Here is a 19,492-nt window from a genome sequence, read left to right as displayed (position 1 = left end):
AAAGCGTGCCCAAATTAAACTGCCTGCTACTCAGCCATAAAAGCTAGAATATGCATATAATTAGTAGATTTGGATAGAAAACACTCTGAAGTTTCTAAAACTGTTTGAATGATGTCTGTGAGTATAACATAACTCATATGGCAGGCAAAAACCTGAGAAGAAAATCCAACCAGGAAGTGGGAAATCTGAGGGTTGTAGTTTTTCAACTCTATTGAATACACAGTGTCTATGGGGTCAAATAGCACTTCCGAAGGCTTCCAGTAGATGTCAACAGTCTTTAGAACCTTGTTTGATGCTTCTACTGTGAAGTGGGGGCGAATGAGAGGGGAATGAGTCAGAGGCCCGCCAGAGAGCCACGAGCCCATCTCGCACGTTCACGTGAGAGCGAGCACTGTTCCATTGCAATTCTACAGACAAAGGAATTCTCTGGTTGGAACATTATTGAAGATTTATGTTAAAAACATCCTAAAGATTGATTTTATACTTCGTTTGACATGTTTCTACGGACTGTAATATAACTTTTTGGACTTTTCGTCCGTACTTTCACAGCTGAAAACTGTTGTGCTGATTAAAGAAGCAAAAAAAACTGGCCTTGTTTTGACTAGTTTAGTATCTGGAGCATCACCATTTGTGGGTTCGATTACAGGCTCAAAATGGCTAGAAACAAAGACCTTTCTTCTGAAACTCGTCAGTCTATTCTTGTTCTGAGAAATGAAGGCTATTCCATGCGAGAAATTGCCAATAAACTGAAGATCTGGTACAACGCTGTATACTACTCCCTTCACAGAACAGCGCAAACTGTCTCTAACCAGAATAGAAAGAGGAGTGGGAGGCCCCGGTGCACAACTGAGCAAGAGGACAAGTACATTAGAGTGTCTAGTTTGAGAAACAGAAGTACTCAACTAGCAGCTTCATTAAACAGGTTTTTCTTGCCCAGGTGGGCTCGCAAAACACCAGACTCAACGTCAACAGTGAAGAGGCGACTCCGGGATGCTGGCCTTCTAGGCAGAGTTGCAAAGAAAAAGACATCTCAGACTGGCCAATAAAAAGAAAAGATTAAGATGGGCAAAAGAACACAGACACTGGACAGAGGAACTCTGCCTAGAAGGCCAGCATCCCGAAGTCGCCTCTTCCCTGTTGACGTTGAGACTGGTGTTTTGCGAGCCCGCCTGGGCAAGAAAAACCTCTGGCCTCTAGGGCATGGAAGCCCGATGAGCTAGCTGAGGCACCCCCAATACCATTGATGGCACCCGGACCCAACGTCACCAACAAAAAACAAGGTCTCCCTGATGCGTCCAAGTTTGGTGTCAGCATACTGTGAGGATCGACGCTGGAGACATTTAATAAATACCGGACATGAAACAGGACAGCAACAGCGTCTGGACAGGGGACAAAATAACGACATCAATGCTGACACAGGGATGGAACAGAGGAAACAGACCGATAAAGGGCAGGCAATCAAATCATGATGGAGTTCAGGTGGATCCATGGAGGCGCAGGTGCCCGTAACGAAGGGACAGGTATGTTTAATGATAGGCAGTCTGGTGCCCTCGAGCGCCAGAGAGGAAAAGCGGGAGCAGGCGTCAGGTAAGCCTACCCACTGGGCACAGACGTCAGTCCAATGTCTGGTTTTGATTTACATTTGGTTGAGATGTCAACGAACGTGAAATCAATGTAAAAATTGGGTGAAAAAAATATGAAATTCCCTTAGGTTGATTATTCCCTTACGTTTTCCACGTCGTTTTAACGTCATCACATAAAAAACATTTTATGACGTGCTGTCACGCCCTGACCTTAAAGATCCTTTTCATGTCTCTATTTGGTTTGGTCAGGGTGTGATTTGCGGTGGGTATTCTATGTTCTATTATTTGTATTTCTATGTTTTGGCCGGGTAGGGTTCTCAATCAGGGACAGCTATCGTTGAGAACCATACTTAGGTAGCCCTTTTTCCTACCTGTCTTTGTGGGAGGTTGTCTTTGTTTGTTGGCACTATAGCCTTTAGCTTCACGGTTGTTTTGGATTGTTTGTTGTTTTTGTCGGCGTCATATAAATAAAGTAATATGTACGCTTACCACGCTGCACCTAGGTCCTCTTCATTCAACGGCCGTGACACGTGCATTGATTCAACCAGTTTATGCTCAGTGGGACTTTGCAGTTTACATTTAATTGAGAAGGTTTTTGTGGAAAGTCTTTCTTTCTACCCTCAAGATCCCAGTTATCATTAGCATCGCTAACTGGCTACATACGGATTATGGATAGACAAACACGTGCACCAAACAGACCGTTGTGACTTTACTTTCATTAATCTGATGACTGTTATTTATCCAATGAACTAACTATGTTTAATTAAAGGATTCGGGGCACCACGGGAGCATTTTTTAAAAGAGTTATCATCTCCCGAATTAAACTCTAAAGATCCTTACCTATCACATCCATAAAACAGTCAACGTATTAATCATAACCTCTTATCAGTTCATCATTCTGAACAGTCGTAACCTCCTTGCATCTGCAAAACCCCCAGCCTTACTTATGATTTAGTACTACACAAACGTGTTTAATTATTTATTTACTAACTAACTAAATGATAACACAGGATAACATACATTAGGAAAAGGTCCCTAGCAGACTGACACAACATATGGCGGCTTGTTACACAACGACATGGAGAGAGATAGAGACAAAAATACTCTTATCGTTGATACATTTTAGAAACTATTCTCACAGTAATCATATACTTTGCCACCCGTTTGGAGTAAGAAATCATGAATGTATTTACGTTGAAATGCCTTAACTTCTTGCAACTATAGGGGGTGCTGTTCCGCATTAGCATATTTGGGTCTCCAAATTAAACTGCCTCGTGCTAAATTCTTGATCGTACAATATGCATATTATTGTTATTATTGGATAGAAAACACCTTCTAGTTTCTATAGAAGTTGGAATTTTGTCTCTGAGTGGTACAGAACAATATCTACAGCACTTTTCATGACAGGGGTCAGATTTCAGAAATTTTTACCCCTGATCTGGAGTCTGTTTTTAAGGCGACAGTGAATGCTATGAAGAAACCGACACTGCCTACGTCTTCCTCTGGGTGTCTGTACGTCATCACGTTTTGAATGGAGTCTATTGCACAATCCCAGCCATTATAAAACCACAAAATGTATAGGGACCGCCCTTTCTCGTCGCGCGCCTGAAGCGTGAAGGACATCGGACTTGCCTCATTCCAAATCCTTGTCTAACCAGCAATATTTCTCCGGTCATGTTTTCAGTCGTTATAGTTGTTAAAAACATCATAATGTAGTTAATTTGAACCGTTTTATAGCAATTTATATCCGTTTAGTGCGATTTTGAGGAATTTCTTTGTTGTGCACTCTGAAACTTTGGACACGTTTTGGGGTCCCGTTCGATCGTTAGTGGATATTTCGAAGGACAGAGGACATCTATCGACCAAAAGACGTTTATAACATAGAAAGGATACATTGCCCAAGAATCTGATGGAAGAACAGCTCAAAGTAAACAATATTTAATATGATAAATCGTTGTTCTGTCGAAATATTTTAAACGCATATTTCGCCATTTTGTTTGGTATAGCTTCACTTGGCGAACCCTGTATTGAAAAGTAAGGATAATTTTAAAAATGTAAATCAGCGGTTGCATTAAGAACTAATTTGTCTTTCGATTCCTGTCAACCCTGTATTTTTTAGTCAAGTATATGATTAGCTTTCGATTAAACTAGATCACTCTGAAAGCTGACGTTCCTCATTTTGAGGCTTGAGTTGTGACTATTTCCATTGTATAACCACGGTTTTGTATGGCTAAATATGCACCTTTTCGAACAAACTGTATATGTATGTTGTAAAATGATGTTACAGGAGTGTCATCGGAAGAATTCTGAGAAGGTTAGTGAAAAAATTAATATATTTTGGCGGTGATTACGTTATAGCGCTCTTTGGCTGGAATCGATGCTCTGGTAACGTTTGCACATGTGGTATGCTAACTTATCGATTTATTGTGTTTTCGCTGAAAAACGCTTAAATCTGAAATATGGTCTGAAATCACAAGAACTGGGTCTTTCCATTGCTATGCTTTGTCTATTTTTATGAAATGTTTTATGATGAGTAAATTGGTCATACACGTTGCTCTATCTAGTAATTCTAGTCGATTTGTGATGGTCGGTGCAATTGTAAACTGTGATTTCTACCTGAAATATGCACTTTTTTCTAACAAAAACTATCCTATACCATGAATATGTTATCAGACTGTCATCTGATGGTTTTTTTTATAGGTTATTGGCTATCAATATCTTAGTTGAGCCGAATTGGTGATAGCACCTGAAGGAGTAAGAAACTGATGGAGTTAGAATAGTGGTGTATTTTGCTAACGTGTTTAGCTAATAGATTTACATATTTTGTCTTCCCTGTAAAACATTTAAAAAATCTGAAATGGTGGCTTTATTCACAAGATCTGTATCTTTCATCTGGTGTCTTGGACTTGTGATTTAATGATATTTAGATGCTACTATCTACTTGTGAAGCTATGCTAGCTATGCTAATCAGTGTGTGGGGGGGGTGGGGGGTGATCCCGGACCCGGGGTAGAGGCTCGTGAAAGGTTAATTCGCTGTGGGTCTCTGTCAGAACCAGCCCTCCTTAGGAAGGGTGATGGGTCTTTCAGCGGCACGCTTTTAAGGCTCTGGTTGTCCGAAAGGGGTCCAGACCTGTCTCGTCTACTGTTGTTCACTCTGGATGATGCTCCTTTGATGATAGGCTAGCCAGCCGTATCGATGGTTCCCATTGGGTGATGAGAGTAGCATACTACAGTGATTTGAGAAAAGTAGTAGAATAGAATGGTGTGAAGGGTAGTAGAATGGTCCCAATTAAATTAACTTTTCTAGATACTTTTTTCTAATCAGCTGTACCAGTGACTGTCTGAGAGGGGAGTTTTCTTCTCCATGTCGTGTTGGTATTCAGAGTTCAAACCACTTTACACACGCAGCTGCAGCCTGGAGAAATTCTGGTCTAAATGTTAATTTCTTTACCCATCCTTTTATGCACTCTGGTCGAAAGGGACGGTTTCGTCAGACTGACCTCACTTGGGGCGTGGCTACTTACTCTGCAAAGTTTATAGGAGACAAATTCTCTCTCCTGGCTCCTAAAATCACATTCCTATCTTAACAAAAAAACTTTCATACTTTTTCATATTTTATATACAACTTTAAGGATTGAGACTTCGTAAATGTAGTGTATATACTTTAAGTTAAAGTATTTCCTTTATAACAGTTTTAAAATAACATCCCATATGACATTATTATTCTTTAGATCACATCTGACCATTCCCCACGTTAATGTTAGAAATATTGTTCCAGTATTCGCTTTTGAACGTGTTAAAGTTTCAGCGGGAAAGTCTCTGGAGACAAAGCGCATTCCTTTGTGTATTTTGGAGAGGGAGACCCTAGATCTCCTCTCCTTTAATTTACAACAGGGTGTGAACTGTCAACCCCCCAGCAGCTCCCTCCTCCCCTCTGTGGGTGAGAGAGGGTCTGGTTACTGCCATCCATTGCCAAGCTGATCTGACCCATTCGGGTTCTCAAAGGACAGTCATGACAAGACAGAGGGGAAATGATGCTGGTAATTAATTGGCAGATATTGTGTTACGTTTGGCTTTTTAAGCCAATAGTGGCTAACCAGGGGTGGGATAATGTCAATGTGGCTTTGATTGGATAGTAGTCGGGAGTTTGTGATGGAACAACTGGCAGTGTCAACGTTGATATAGATTAGTGTATGTCACATCAGGATTAAGTCAAATTAAAAGTAAAGTAAAATGTCCAGGTATAGTTTTCAATTCCATTTGATCTCAGAAAAAGAATAGTATAGGTTCTGAAACCATAAGCATCTATTCTTAACCTCTTGACGCTAGGGGTCAGATTGTTTTAAATTTTAAATAACGTTCCCAAGGTAAACTGACTATTTCTCAGGTCCAGATCGTAGAATATGCATATAATTTACAGATTAGAATAGAAAACACTCCAAAGTTTCCAAAACTGTCAAAATATTGTCTGTGAGTATAACAAAACTGATTCTGCAGGCGAAAACCTGAGAAAATCTAACCCGGAAGTGATTATTAAATTTTTTATCTGTTTCCTGGCCTGTCTTTCTTCCATTTAAAGGGGTATCAACCAGATTCCTTTTCCAATGGCTTCCTCAGGTTGTGACCAGGCTTTAGACATAGTTTCAGGCTTTTATTTTGAAAAATGAGCGAGATTTTTCAAAAGTAGTCAGGTGTCCTCTGATAAGTTTCTGCGCGCGAGAGGGTAGCTCTCCATTTTCTTTTTCTCTCTTATTGAGTAGGTTACGGTCCAGTTGAAATATTATCGATTATGTTTGTTAAAAACAACCTGAGGGTTGATTAAAAAAACATTTGACATGTTTCTACGACCATTATGGATACTTTTTGGAATTTTCGTCGAACGGAACGAGGCTTTGGTTTTCTGAACATAACGCGCAACCCAAATGGCGTTTTTTTGTTATAAAAGTAATATTTATCGAACAAAAATAACATTTGTTGTGTAACTGGGAGTCTCGTGAGTGCAAACATCCGAAGATTATCAAAGGTAAGCGATTAATTTTATTGCTTTTCTGACTTTCGTGACCAAGCTAACCAAGCTAATATAAGGCTAACTGTTCTAGCATTGATTGATACACTCACAAAAGCTTAGATTGCTTTCGTTGCAAAGCATATTTTCAAAATCTGACATGATAGGTGGATTAACAACAAGCTAACCTGTGTTTTGGTATATTTCACTTGTGATTGCATGATTATAAATATTTTTTGTAATATTTTTGAATCTGATACTTTTGGGAATTTTCTTCTGGCTTTCAGGACCGGAACGAGGCGGTAGTTTTCTGAACATAACGCGCAACCCAAATGGCGTTTTTTTGTTATAACATTTATATTTATTGAACAAAAATAACATTTATTGTGTAACTGGGAGTCTCGTGAGTGCAAACATCCGAAGATTATCAAAGGTAAGCGATTAATTTTATTGCTTTTCTGACTTTCGTGACCATGCTAATTTGGGGCTAGCATTGGTAGCATTGATTGATACACTCACAAAAGCTTGGATTTCTTTCTCTGTAAAGCATATTTTCAAAATCTGACACGATAGGTGGATTAACAACAAGCTAAGCTGTGTTTTGGTATATTTCACTTGTGATTGCATGATTATAAATATTTTTTGTCATATTTTGCGCCCTGCAATTCAGCGGTTGTTTAGGAAAATGATCCCGTAAAAGGGATCCGTAGCGCAGAGAAGTTAATATAGAATATGTTAGTGGTAAAATACAGTACCATGGCTTCTATTCAGGTCAATAGACCCATTCAATCTTATATACAGTAGCAACCGCATAGCAACAAATTTTACTAGACTACGATATTTTCTCAATCCAGTTTACAACAACACACAGAAAAGATGGGAAGCTTAAAACACGATGACGATCAACAATAATCACTTAATTCCATTTACTTCAATGAGATTGTATAGCAATGCCATTACAAGCATGCATTGTCACTGAAACAAATAGTCACATACATAAAGCACAAAGAACAACATGTAACCATACCTGCATTTAGCAATAGAATGCTCGAAATCCATACTTCCACTTTCAGCATTGCGTTGGTTTACGAGTTTCCCACCAGTAATTGCACGCACGCCTAGATGTGAACTACCACTGTGTGTACAATCTCATTGTGACCATAGGTCATCAGGGTGTCCGGCAGTCCCTGTCCTCGTCTTCAGCCATGCACAACTAAACACAGTGCTGAGTCCTACTGCAGGCAGGAGTCTGGGAAAGCCAGATCCTCAGGATTAACACTAATGCAATTAGTGCCATTTTACAGAGTGTGGACTGGTGACTGCTAGGGAGTCAATTATAGAACAGTGTTGGGAGACGCAGCCACTAGTATTACCTGCTGAGCCTTACAGGCAGATCACAGGCTTGTGTAAGCAGCAGGGCAACTAGAATATTCCTCTTTTGTAAAAGAAGAGTGTGAATGGGTGAAAACTGTAAATAAACCCAAGCTACAACCATACATACACATGCTTGGTACCTGTCATATAGTTATCAAACTGAGAGCTGATCATTGACTCTTGGGCGTGCCCTAAATAATAGGCTGGACCAATATCCATATCCATACTTATGGTTTTCACATTTTAAATGAGCATGCCCTAATTTGTTATGGGATTGCATAGAATCATCAAGCACCCCAGCAATTTGAACCTTGGACAAGTTTTGACAGTTCTCAATAATTGTTCATAATGTTTCTATGGGACATTACCTGTGGTTCCTGGTTGGTAGCTGCATATGAATCCTGCAGCGTGCTGTGGGTTGTAGTGGTCTGGAAGCAGAGGCTCTGAACCATACAGGCTATGCCAGGACAGCTCTATACACCAGCCACCATAGAGACAGGGGCTGCTACTGCACTCACTCACATCCACATCACACTGACAACCCTTGAAACCTGAACAGGACACAGACAGAGTGTAACGCATATAGAGGGGATAGACAACACACACATGTACACAGGGAGGGATACACACACACACACAGTGTAACGCATATAGAGGGGATAGACAACACACACATGTACACATGCAGGCCCGCAGGGAGGGATGCACACACACAGAGACACACACACACACAGACAGAGTGTAACGCATATAGAGGGGATAGACAACACACACATGTACACATGTACATGTGTGTGTTGTCTCTCTCTCTCTCTCTCTCTCTCTCTCTCTCTTAGCACATTTGGTTCATTGGAAGTTGTGGGAACCAGTGTTTTTGGTTTGGTTCCGGGAGCGAAGATTCGTGACTGGCAAAACAGGCTGTTTTTTCAAACAGCTCCTACACTAAAAGGGCATTATCGTATTTTTCACAATATTATTCCAACCTCATAGTGTGGAAATATACTGAACAAAAATGTAAATGCAACATGCAACAATTTCAAAGATTTTACAGAGTTACAGTTCATATAAGGAAATCAGTCAATTCAACTAAATTCCTAATCTATGGATTTCACATGACTGGAAATACAGATATGCATCTGTTGGTCACTGATACCTTAAAAAAAGGTAGGGAGTGGATCAGAAAACCAGTCAGTATCTGGTGTGGCCACCATTTGCGTCATGAAGCGCAACAAATCTCCTTCGCATAAAGGCTGTTAATTGTGGCGTGTGGAATGTTGCCTCACTCCTCTTCAACGCCTGTGCAAAGTTGCTGGATATTGGCGGGAACTGGAACACGCTGTCGTACACATCAATCCATAGCATCCCGAACATGGTCAATGGGTGACATGTCTGGTGAGTATGCAGGCCATGGAAGAACTGGGACATTTTCAGCTTCCGGGAATTGTGTACAGATCCTTGTGACATGGGGCTGTGCATTATAAAAGGTGAAACATGAGGTGATGTCGGTGGATGAATGGCATGACAATGGGCCTCAGGATCTCATCACGGTATCTCTGTGCATTCAAATTGCCATAGATAAAATGCAATTGCGTTCATTGTCCGTAGCTTATGCCTGCCCATACCATATCCCCAATGCCACAATGGAGCACTTCGTTCAAAACCTTGACATGACTTGTTAGGGCTAGGGTCCCTTTTTCAGAATTTCTGCCTGACTGACATGCTCAAAATTAACTGCCTGTTACTCAGGTCCAGAAGCCAGGATATGCATATAATATATAATTGGTAGCATTGGATAGAAAACACTTTTAAGTTTCTAAAACTGCTAAAACAATGTCTGAGACTATAACAGAATTGATATGGCAGGCGAAAATCTGACCAGAATTGTTTTTTTTGAGCTCCCAGGCTCTTATTATGTAAACCTATTGTTTCTATATATGTCCGTCACCCAGATTGCAATTCCTATGGCTTCCACTAGATGTCAACAGTCGTTTTTTGAAAAACAAACAATTATTTTGAGTTTTTGTAAAGTTACCACCTGAGGCAAATCAGTCTTTCGGCGCACGCTTACGAATTTGCCTTTCTTATTGAACATACTACTTTCCGTGTGAAATATTATAGTTTATTTACATTTTAGAGTACCTGAGGATTAAATAGAAACATCGTTTGACTTGTTTGGACGAAGTTTAGCGGTAGCTTTTTGGACTCCTTTGTCTGCATGTTGAACGAGTGGATTACTGAAATCAATGGCGCCAACTAAACAGAGTTTTTAGGATATAAAGAAGGATTTTATCGAACAGAACAACCATTCATGTTGTAGCTGGGACCCTTGGGATCGCAAACAGAGGAAGATCTTCAAAGGTAAGTGATGTCTTTTATCGCTATTTGTGATTTTGTGAAGCCTGTACTGGTTGAAAAATATGTTGATGTGGGGCACCGTCCTCAGACAATCGCATGGTATGCTTTCGCCGTAAAGCCTTTTTGAAATCTGACAACGCAGTTAGATTAAGCTTTTAAATGATAAGACACTTGTATGTTCATGAGTGTTTAATAATACGAATATGTATTTGAATTGCGCGCCCTCCAATTTCACCAGATGTTGGCTAGCCCAACCGCTCGCCCACACCAGACCATACACGTGGTCTGTGGTTGTGAGGCCGGTTGGACACACTGACAAATTCTCTAAAACGGCGTTGGAGACGGCAATAGCTCTGGTGAACATTCCTCCAGTCAGCATGCCAATTGTACCCAGCCTTAGAAACTCCAGACATCTGTGGCATTGTGCTGTGACAAAACTGACCATTTTAGAGTGGCCCTTTATTGTCCCCAGCACAAGGTGCAAATGTGTAATATTCATGCTGTTTAATCAGCTTCTTGATATGCCACAGTATGGATTATCTTGGAAATGAGAAATGTTCACTAACTATTTAGAGAAATAATAAATAATGTACAATTTCTGGGATCTTTTATTTCAGCTCATGAAACATTTGACCAACACTTTACATGTTGCATTTATATTTTTGTTCATTGTATATATAAAACACAGGAAATCATGTTTTTGACTGCAGTGGTCCTTTAAATAACATTCTTGGAATGTTTTCTGAATGTTACTAGTGCTACGTTTGTAACAAAGTGGGAATTTAAGAGTTTCCCACTAGTAATTACCAGTTGAAGGGCCATTCAAATATATTTAACCCAGTCTTGTGTGGAAAACATAGAGAATGATAGAGAAATCATCTTTATGTATGTCCCATTGATTCAGAGGGGTTTGGTTAAATTCGGAAGACACATTTCAGTTGAATGCATTAGGTTCTACTGACATTAGGTTGTACTGACTTGGTATCACCCTTTCCCATGATGTTGTTGGTGAGCGCATGGGCAGCACCATTGAGGCCATCTCCATTTTTAAGTAGTCAATTTTTTCCCTTACTACTTCTATGAGTTGGGAAACATACTGAAAGGGTGCATACTGCCAGCTAGAGTGTGTTTGAACAGGTATAAAGCCAAGGTTGGCTATTTACTGCCACCTACAGTTATGGAATGTTTGCTCACGTGTATAATCCATTGGCTGATCCCTCCTGATGACCCGGATGAAATCATGTAATCCTTCCTTCACCCATAGGAATGCCTACCTAGTTGACTACTTTAAAATGGTGGAAGACCACAATGCCAATGCCAAAATAGGTTATTATTAATCTAGAGTCATCTATCTAACTCTATGGTGGTAAATTCCCACTCCCCACTTGGTCACAAAAGCAGCATGAAGTTTTCTTGTGGTATATATAGAAAGTTTTCTTAATGTTCTGCGAACGGAATGTATGTTTTAAGTAACATTCTTAGAACATGTTCGAAAGGTTAAAATGTTTTTTTTTTTTAATGGATAGCTTTCTCAATATATTGAGAACATAATGGATATGTTTTTAAATAACACTAAGAACATTCTATGAAAGTTGCTAACGTTTTTGTGGTTTTCATGGAAAGTTTTCTTTATGTTCTGAGAACAGAATTTAGAGCTTATTGACATTCCCAGAATATTGCCAAGAACTGACATAAAAGAGAACCATTCATTCTCTGAATCAAGGCAATCAATCAATCAATCAATCAATCAATCAAATGTATTTATAAAGCCCTTCTTACATCAGCTGATGTCACAAAGTGCTGTACAGAAACCCAGTCTAAAACCCCAAACGGCAAGCAATGCAGGTGTAGAAGCGCGGTGGCTAGGAAAAACTCCCTAGAAAGGCCGGAACCTAGGAAGAAACCTAGAGAGGAACCAGGCTATGAGGGGTGGCCAGTCCTCTTCTGGCTGTGCCGAGTGGAGATTATAACAGAACATGGCCAAGATGTTCATAGTTGACAAGCAGGGCCAAATAATAATAATCACAGTGGTTGTAGAGGGTGCAACTGTTCAGCACCTCAGGAGTAAATGTCAGTTGGCTTTTCATAGATTTTCACAGCACCTGCTGTCTCTAGAGAGTTGAAAACAGCAGGTCTGGGACAGGTAGCACGTCCGGTGAACTGAGAACATCAGTTAAGTCCCACCATTTTTGAGTACGTTCCCAGAATGTAGTAAAAATATGACATTGAATAGAACCACATGGAAACTTGTGTGGAATGTTGTGTGGAAGTACTGAAATTCCCACAGAAGGATGTTGCTTCTGAAAGTTCTCCGAATTTTTTGACAACATTCCTTATGTCAAATCATTTAGTGTTCCTAGAATAATACTTAAAATTAAAAAATAAATTGAACCATTTGTGAATCTTTAGGAAACCAAGAAAATATATATTTTTTTGTCAAGTTCCTTAATGTGCTGAGAATGTTCCAAAACCAAGCAATTATCCTGCACTATTTCCAGGAAGTTGTGGGAAGCTTGAATGCAAAATAACCATAGGACAACCACGCTCTCACCAAGTTCTTAGAATGAGATCCCTGTCTTTCCCTCACTCCACCTTACTCTCATACCTTCTTAGGGGACATCTAGAGAGGGGCTGCAGGTGCCATTTCAAGAACAAATGACATGCCTACAGTGCTTTCTGTTCTGTAACTGTGTGACTGTACTGTACTGTACCTGGCCAGCAGTCACATGTATAGTTTCCCTCGTCCTCCAGACAGGTGGCGCTGTTGACACATGGCTGGGGATTGCACGGAGGGAGAGGAGTTTCACAGTGTCGCCCAGTGAAGGTGGTCTGAGAGCAGTCGCAGCTGTACCTGAACGATAACAATTTTTAGTTACAGATCTTTCAGTTTCAGTGCCAATTACTTTTCCAGTAAAAAGTGAAGCTATGCAAGCAAACATTATGCAGGCGTTTCTTGTTTTACTCCACAAAAAAATACAAATCTCTCTCTCACACAAACACAAACTTCTTACTCATCAACACCTTCAGGACACAGGGCCCCATTTTGGCATGGCTGGTCTTGGCACTCGTCAATTTCGATTTCACAGTGGTCTCCCTGGAAACTGGACATGCAGGTGCACGAGAAGCTGCAGACGTAGTCATGACAACTCCCACCCTTGAGGCAGGGCTGTGATTGACACTTGTCAATCTGGACCTCACAGGTGGCATCTGGAACATCAAACATCCAATATGGCCGACAGTCAGTCACAGGGCTCTGGTCGTATAATACACACTGGCCAAACCATCTGGACAGGTCAGTTTAGGGAAACACGAAGGGGAATATCAACATGCACCTGTGGAGATAATACTCAATGTGAAATGCTTTCATGTGTGACTGGCTTACTGATCATCATGTACTGATTATTAGAGGCTCTGTTTCCTTTACTCGTGTTGTTGTTATTGTTTGTTTCTGTGTCAGTTTTGACATAAGCCCCCCTGTGTGGCTTTCATCTGTGTTCTACCATGTTATTCTGAATCCCAGATCAATCATACTGTAAACCAGAACACAGGGCGATGGACTACATAGCAAAATATTTTCTAAGTGTGTATTTAATCTTTCCTAAAATGTTCTAACGAGCTAGGATTACCTGTAGATTATCTTTAATGAGCAAATCTCTATTTCTATAACTGGATGTTATCAAGCATGGAAAGGCTATAGATATCCTGATTTTATGTTTTTGTATTTCTATTTTTAAATGTATGAGCTATAGCATAGAAGAGGCTATAGAACAGAGGGTTAGATTTGAGGACTAGAGTACATAACTCAAATTGCCACTAGATGGCATCTGTTTTACTCATTGGGTCAGTGGTGCGCAATCTTCATCCTGTGACCGGGAACACACATGATACAACTTATCAAAGTTATAATTAAAAACTAGTTTATTAAGAGATGTGTTACTGCTTGGCTGGAGCAAAAGCCTGCACTCACATTCCGGACCTCTGCAGGTAAGATTGGCCACCCCTTGAATCTAAACCATTTAAGGGGGTTTGCGACCTAAATTCACATAACACATGCCTGTTTCAAAACATTTTCTCCCATTTGGTAACTACTGAACAAAGCCCTGAAGGAGCTGTCTCTTCTCATCTTACCTGTAAACCCTGGGCTGCAGAGGCAGTCGTACCTGCCCACCCTGTCTATACAGGTGACTCCGTTCCTGCAGGGCTGTGACACACACTCGTTCACCTCTATCTGGCAGCACACACCCTGGAACCCAGGCACGCAGAAACACGAGTAGCCATCACCACGGCTATGACAGATGGCCTGGCTGTAGCAGGGGTTGGGGAACACTGGTCCGTTACCGTTACCGCTGACCTCGCCATCAGGCGAGACGCACCTGGAGACAGGAAATATAGTTTGATTGATTGTCTGACTGACGTGTTTCTGTTAGCATAGGGGTGGGACGCTCCAGATCTGGAGGGCCAAGGGTTTTCTGGCTTTTGTTCTGTCCGTGCACTAACATTTCTGATACAACTAATATTGATTGATCCCCAGGGGGAAATTGAAATGTCACAGCAGACTTTTCTGGTATATATTATTTGAATAGGTCTTTCATACATTCTCTTTCTCTTTATTACATTCTCGTACCAATATGTCAGTACCACCAGAAAATTGTATTGATATTGAAAAGGGTAAGTGTTTAGTGAGGGTGAACTGAAAGGTATCCATATTTTATTCTCTTAGCAGTGTGTTACAATGAGTCATGCTTTGCATTGTCCCACACAACCATTGTGTCCTATAATAGCCTATGACACAAAAGGTTCTCTTTCCACCTGTGAAAAAAAGTATCCTACCATTATCCATTGCAGTACAAGGACATTTGCAAACTTAAGAGCCTCACAAAGCATCACAGCGTGCCTCCATGGCAACCAATTCCACAGTTCCATTTCTGCATTGCCTCTATTGCCATAGCGACCGCAGGCAGACAGAAGTCACTCATTTGAGGTATTTATCATTCCATTCATTCGAAGCACAGCCTCATAGCTGCTGTGGGTCTACTTAATCACACAGCACAGCAGAGCTTAATGACACACCACCTGGCCTGCCAGTCAGTCACAGTTATGTTTTTCCTCTTTTCATTTGTTTGGCTGTAAACATGTTGCCTCCAATACTAATTAGTGGATTAATCCATTCATTTGTTTTTACAAAACACATCTTAGAGGGAGGGAGGGAGGAATGAACAGCATGGCTCCTAATGCCCAGCTTACAGGAATATAGAACTTCCACTCAGATGAGCTGGCATCATGCATACTGTAGATCGGGGATGGCCAACCCTTCTCCTGGAGAGATAATGTTACCTCAGGTGTGTTTTGAGTAGGGCTGGAGCAAAAGCCTCTACACCCAGTAGGTCTCCATGAGGATGAGGATTGGCTACCCCTGCTGTAGATGCTATAGCACCCATGTCATTTACTAAACAAACAAAAGCTTTCTATGGGAGCGGAAGGTTAGTAAACATGCATGCACCACCCATCCCGGCACATTGCAGATGTACTATCTCGATTAAGTAAGCTAAATCAAGCTACTACTTTAAGCTCTGACTCTGCTGCAGATCCTTTTACATTTAGGAAAACATTAGTAAATGCACATACAAATTCATCTTCTTCTCTGCCTAAGCAAGTTCTGTCTGACTCTGGCATAAGTGTTGCTTTTAATCATAATTTTATCTCGGCAGACTTTTTATTTGAGAGAAATGGTGGTTTATTTGACACTGGTCAGTCAATCGATTGTTTTTCTCTCTAGCTCAGGGGTTCCCAAACTTTTTCACTCGGGGGCCCTCCTTCTAGCATTGGGGAACATCCCGCGCCACACCTGCGCGTGCACGCACCACGTCTATTTCTATGGGCACAAGCACTGTTCATGACCCAAACTGTTCAAACGCCTCTTGTTGGTGGAGAGAATTTTGCAGGTTTAAAGCTTATTACCTGCAATTCTACACATTTTGTCATGGGGTGAAAGAAAATGTTGCAGTTTTAAAGAAAATTGTCTTGTAATTGTATGTATTTTGCCATGTCTAATGTGCATTCATGCGATATTTGAAAAAGTTACAACAATATATATGGGCTAAAAACCTTAATAAAAAAATTGGGTTTGGAAGTAGGTTCATATACTCCCCCTTCACAAAGGTTGTGACCCTTGTGACCTATTTCTAAACTTTCTTATCTAGCTAAAATTGTAGAATCCTTGATTAATTCTCAGCTAAGATCTTTCTTAACTTTGAAATGTATTCTAAACATACATCAGTCTGGTTTTAGACCAGATCATAACACTATCTCTGTTGCATCCCTAGCTACAGTATGAATTATGTTGTCAACTGTATGGATAAAAGGCAACATTGTGCTGCCCTCTTCATTGACCTGTCAAAAGCCTTCAATACTGTTAATCACTCCCTGCTAATTCAGACGCTGTCCTCAAATGCCCTAGACCAGGCTGCATATAACTGGTAAAAAAAATACTTGACAGATAGAACTCAATGTGTAACTACTGATGGTGTTAGATCAGGTTTTCTGGACATAAGGAAAGGTGTCCCACAGGGGTCGATTCTGGGTCCTGTACTATTTACTGTTTACATTAACAATATTGACTTGTCTGTAAAAAAATTTACCTGCACTTGTATGCTGATGATACCTCCACATTTTTTGTTTTGTATTTTATTAGGATCCCCATTAGCTGTTGCGAAAGCAGCAGCTACTCTTCCTGGGGTCCACACAAAACATGACATAATACAGAACATTAATAGACAAGAACAGCTCAAGGACAGAACTACATGAATTTAAATACAGCACACATACACTTATTAATACATACCCACAAAATATATTGGTGAAATAGGGGAGAGGTGTTGTGCTGTGAGGTGTTGCTTTATCTGTTTTTCTTTTAATAGGTTTGCTGCTCATTTGAGCAATATGACATGGAAGGGAGTTCCATTATGTTCCATAATGACTATATAATACTAAACGCTTTCTTGAATTTGTTCTGGATTTGGGGACTGTGAAAATACCCCTGGTGGCATGTCTGGTAGGGTAAGTGTGTGTGTCAGAGCTGTGTGTAAGTTGACTATGCAACAATTCGGAATTTAACACCATAATGTTTCTTATAAAAATAAGTAATGCATTCAGTCTCTCCTCAACTCTTAGCCAAGAGAGACTGGCATGCATAGTATTTATATTTTCCCTCTGATTACAATGAAGATGTCACGGCCGTTGAAAGAACTGGACCAAAGTGCAGCGTGGTGAGCGTACATATTCCTTTTATTTAGGTGACGCCAACGAAAACAATAAACAATACAAAACAACCGTGAAGCTTAAGGGCTATGTGCCACAAACAAAGTTAACTTCCCACACAGAAAGGAGGGAAAAGGGCTACCTAAGTATGGTTCCCAATCAGAGACAACGATAGACAGTTGTCCCTGATTGAGAACCATACCCGGCCAAAACAAAGAAATACAAAAACATAGAAAAAAGAATGCCCACCCAAATCACACCCTGACCAAACCCAAAATAGAGACATAAAAAGCTCTCTGAGGTCAGGGCGTGAAGAGCAAGATGTGCTGCTCTGTTCTTGGCCAGCTGTAGCTTAACTAGGTATTTTTTTGCAGTACTTGACCACATTTATACTGAACAAAAATATAAAAGCAACATGTAAAGTGTTGGTCCCATGTTTCATGAGCTGAAAAAAATTAAGATCCCAGAAAATGTCCATACTCTCAAAACGCTTATTTCTCTAAAATTTGGGGCACAAATGTAATTACATCCCTGATCGTGAACACTTCTCCTTTGCCAAAAGAATCCATCCACCTGACATTTGATTAAATAGCATGATCATTACACAGGTGCACCTTGTGCTGAGGACAATTAAAGGCCAGTCACAAAACAATGCCACACAATGTCTCAAGTTGAGGGAGTGTGTAATTGGCATACTGACTGCAGGAATGTCCACCAGAGCTGTTGCCAGAGAATTTAATGTTCATTTGTCCACCATAAGGCACCTCCAATGTCGTTTCAGAAAATTTGGCATTACGTCCAACAGGCCTCACAACCACAGACCACATGTAACCATGCTAGCTCAGGACCTCCCCATCTGGCTTCTTCACCTGCAGAATCATCTGAGACCAGCCAAGCAGACAGCTGATGAAACTGAGGAGTATTTCGGTCTGTAATGAAGCCCTTTTGTGGGGAAAAAAAACTCAGCCAATTCTAATTGTTCTCTCGAGCTCATAAAAACAATCCCTGCTTACAAATACAGTGCATTCAGAAAGTATTCAGACCCCTTGACATCTTCCACATTTTGTTACGTTACAGCCTTATTCTAAATGGATTGAATTAAATGTTTTCCTCAGCAATCTACACAAAATACCCCACAATGGCAAAGTGAAAACAGGATTTACATTTTTTTAGCAAATGTATTAAACATGAGATTTGAAATTGAGCTCAGGTGCATCCTGTTTCCATTGATCATCCTTGAGATGTTTCTACAACATGATTGGAGTCCACCTGTGGTAAATTCAATTGATTGGACATGATTTGGAAAGTCACACACCTGTGTGTATATAAGGTCCCACAGTTGACAGTAAATGTCAGAGCAAAAACCAAGCCACGAGGTTGAAGGAATTGTCTGTAGCGCTCCGAGACAGGATTGTGTCAAGGCACAGATCTGGAAAAGGGTACCAAAACATTTCTGCAGGATTGAAGGTCCCCAAGGACACAGTGGCATTCTTAAATGGAAGAAGTTATAAATCACCAAGTCTCTTCCTAGAGCTGGCCGCCCAGCCAAACTGCGCAATCAGGGGAGAAGGGCCTTGGTCAGGGAGGTGACCAAGAACTCGATGGTCACTCTGATAGAGCTCTAGAGTTCCTCTGTAGAGATGAGAGAACCTTCCAGTAACACAACCATCTCTGCAGTACTCCACCAATCAGGCCTTTATGGTAGAGTAGCGAGACGGAAGCCCCTCAGTAAAAGGCACATGACAGCCCACTTGGAGTTTGCTAAAAGGCAACTAAAGACTCTCAGACCATGAGAAACAAGATTCTCTGTTCTGATGAAACCAAGAATGAACTCCAAACGTCACGTCTGGAGGAAACCTTCCCTATGGTGAAGCATGGTGGTGGCGGCATCATGCTGTGGGGATGCTTTTCAGGAACT

The 19,492-nt window shown here is 40.7% G+C and overlaps 1 protein-coding gene across 1 annotated transcript in view; it reads right to left on the bottom strand.

Annotated features, from left to right (window-relative positions):
• LOC139579699 (protein crumbs homolog 1-like) overlaps window positions 1-14,676 on the bottom strand; it is a 42,803-nt gene extending 28,127 nt beyond the window's left edge. Inside the window, 5 exon segments of the mRNA XM_071408533.1 lie at window positions 8,331-8,513; window positions 13,029-13,168; window positions 13,329-13,524; window positions 14,446-14,640; window positions 14,643-14,676. Of these exon segments, the coding sequence (XP_071264634.1) occupies window positions 8,331-8,513; window positions 13,029-13,168; window positions 13,329-13,524; window positions 14,446-14,640; window positions 14,643-14,676 (748 nt within the window).
• Between the last annotated feature and the right edge of the window lie 4,816 nt (window positions 14,677-19,492).

Source organism: Salvelinus alpinus, chromosome 6 (assembly GCF_045679555.1).
Source record: "Salvelinus alpinus chromosome 6, SLU_Salpinus.1, whole genome shotgun sequence".
NCBI classification, from domain to species: Eukaryota; Metazoa; Chordata; class Actinopteri; order Salmoniformes; family Salmonidae; genus Salvelinus; species Salvelinus alpinus.
Note: the sequence above shows the minus strand (reverse complement) of the source record. Positions and strands in the feature narration are given on the sequence as shown.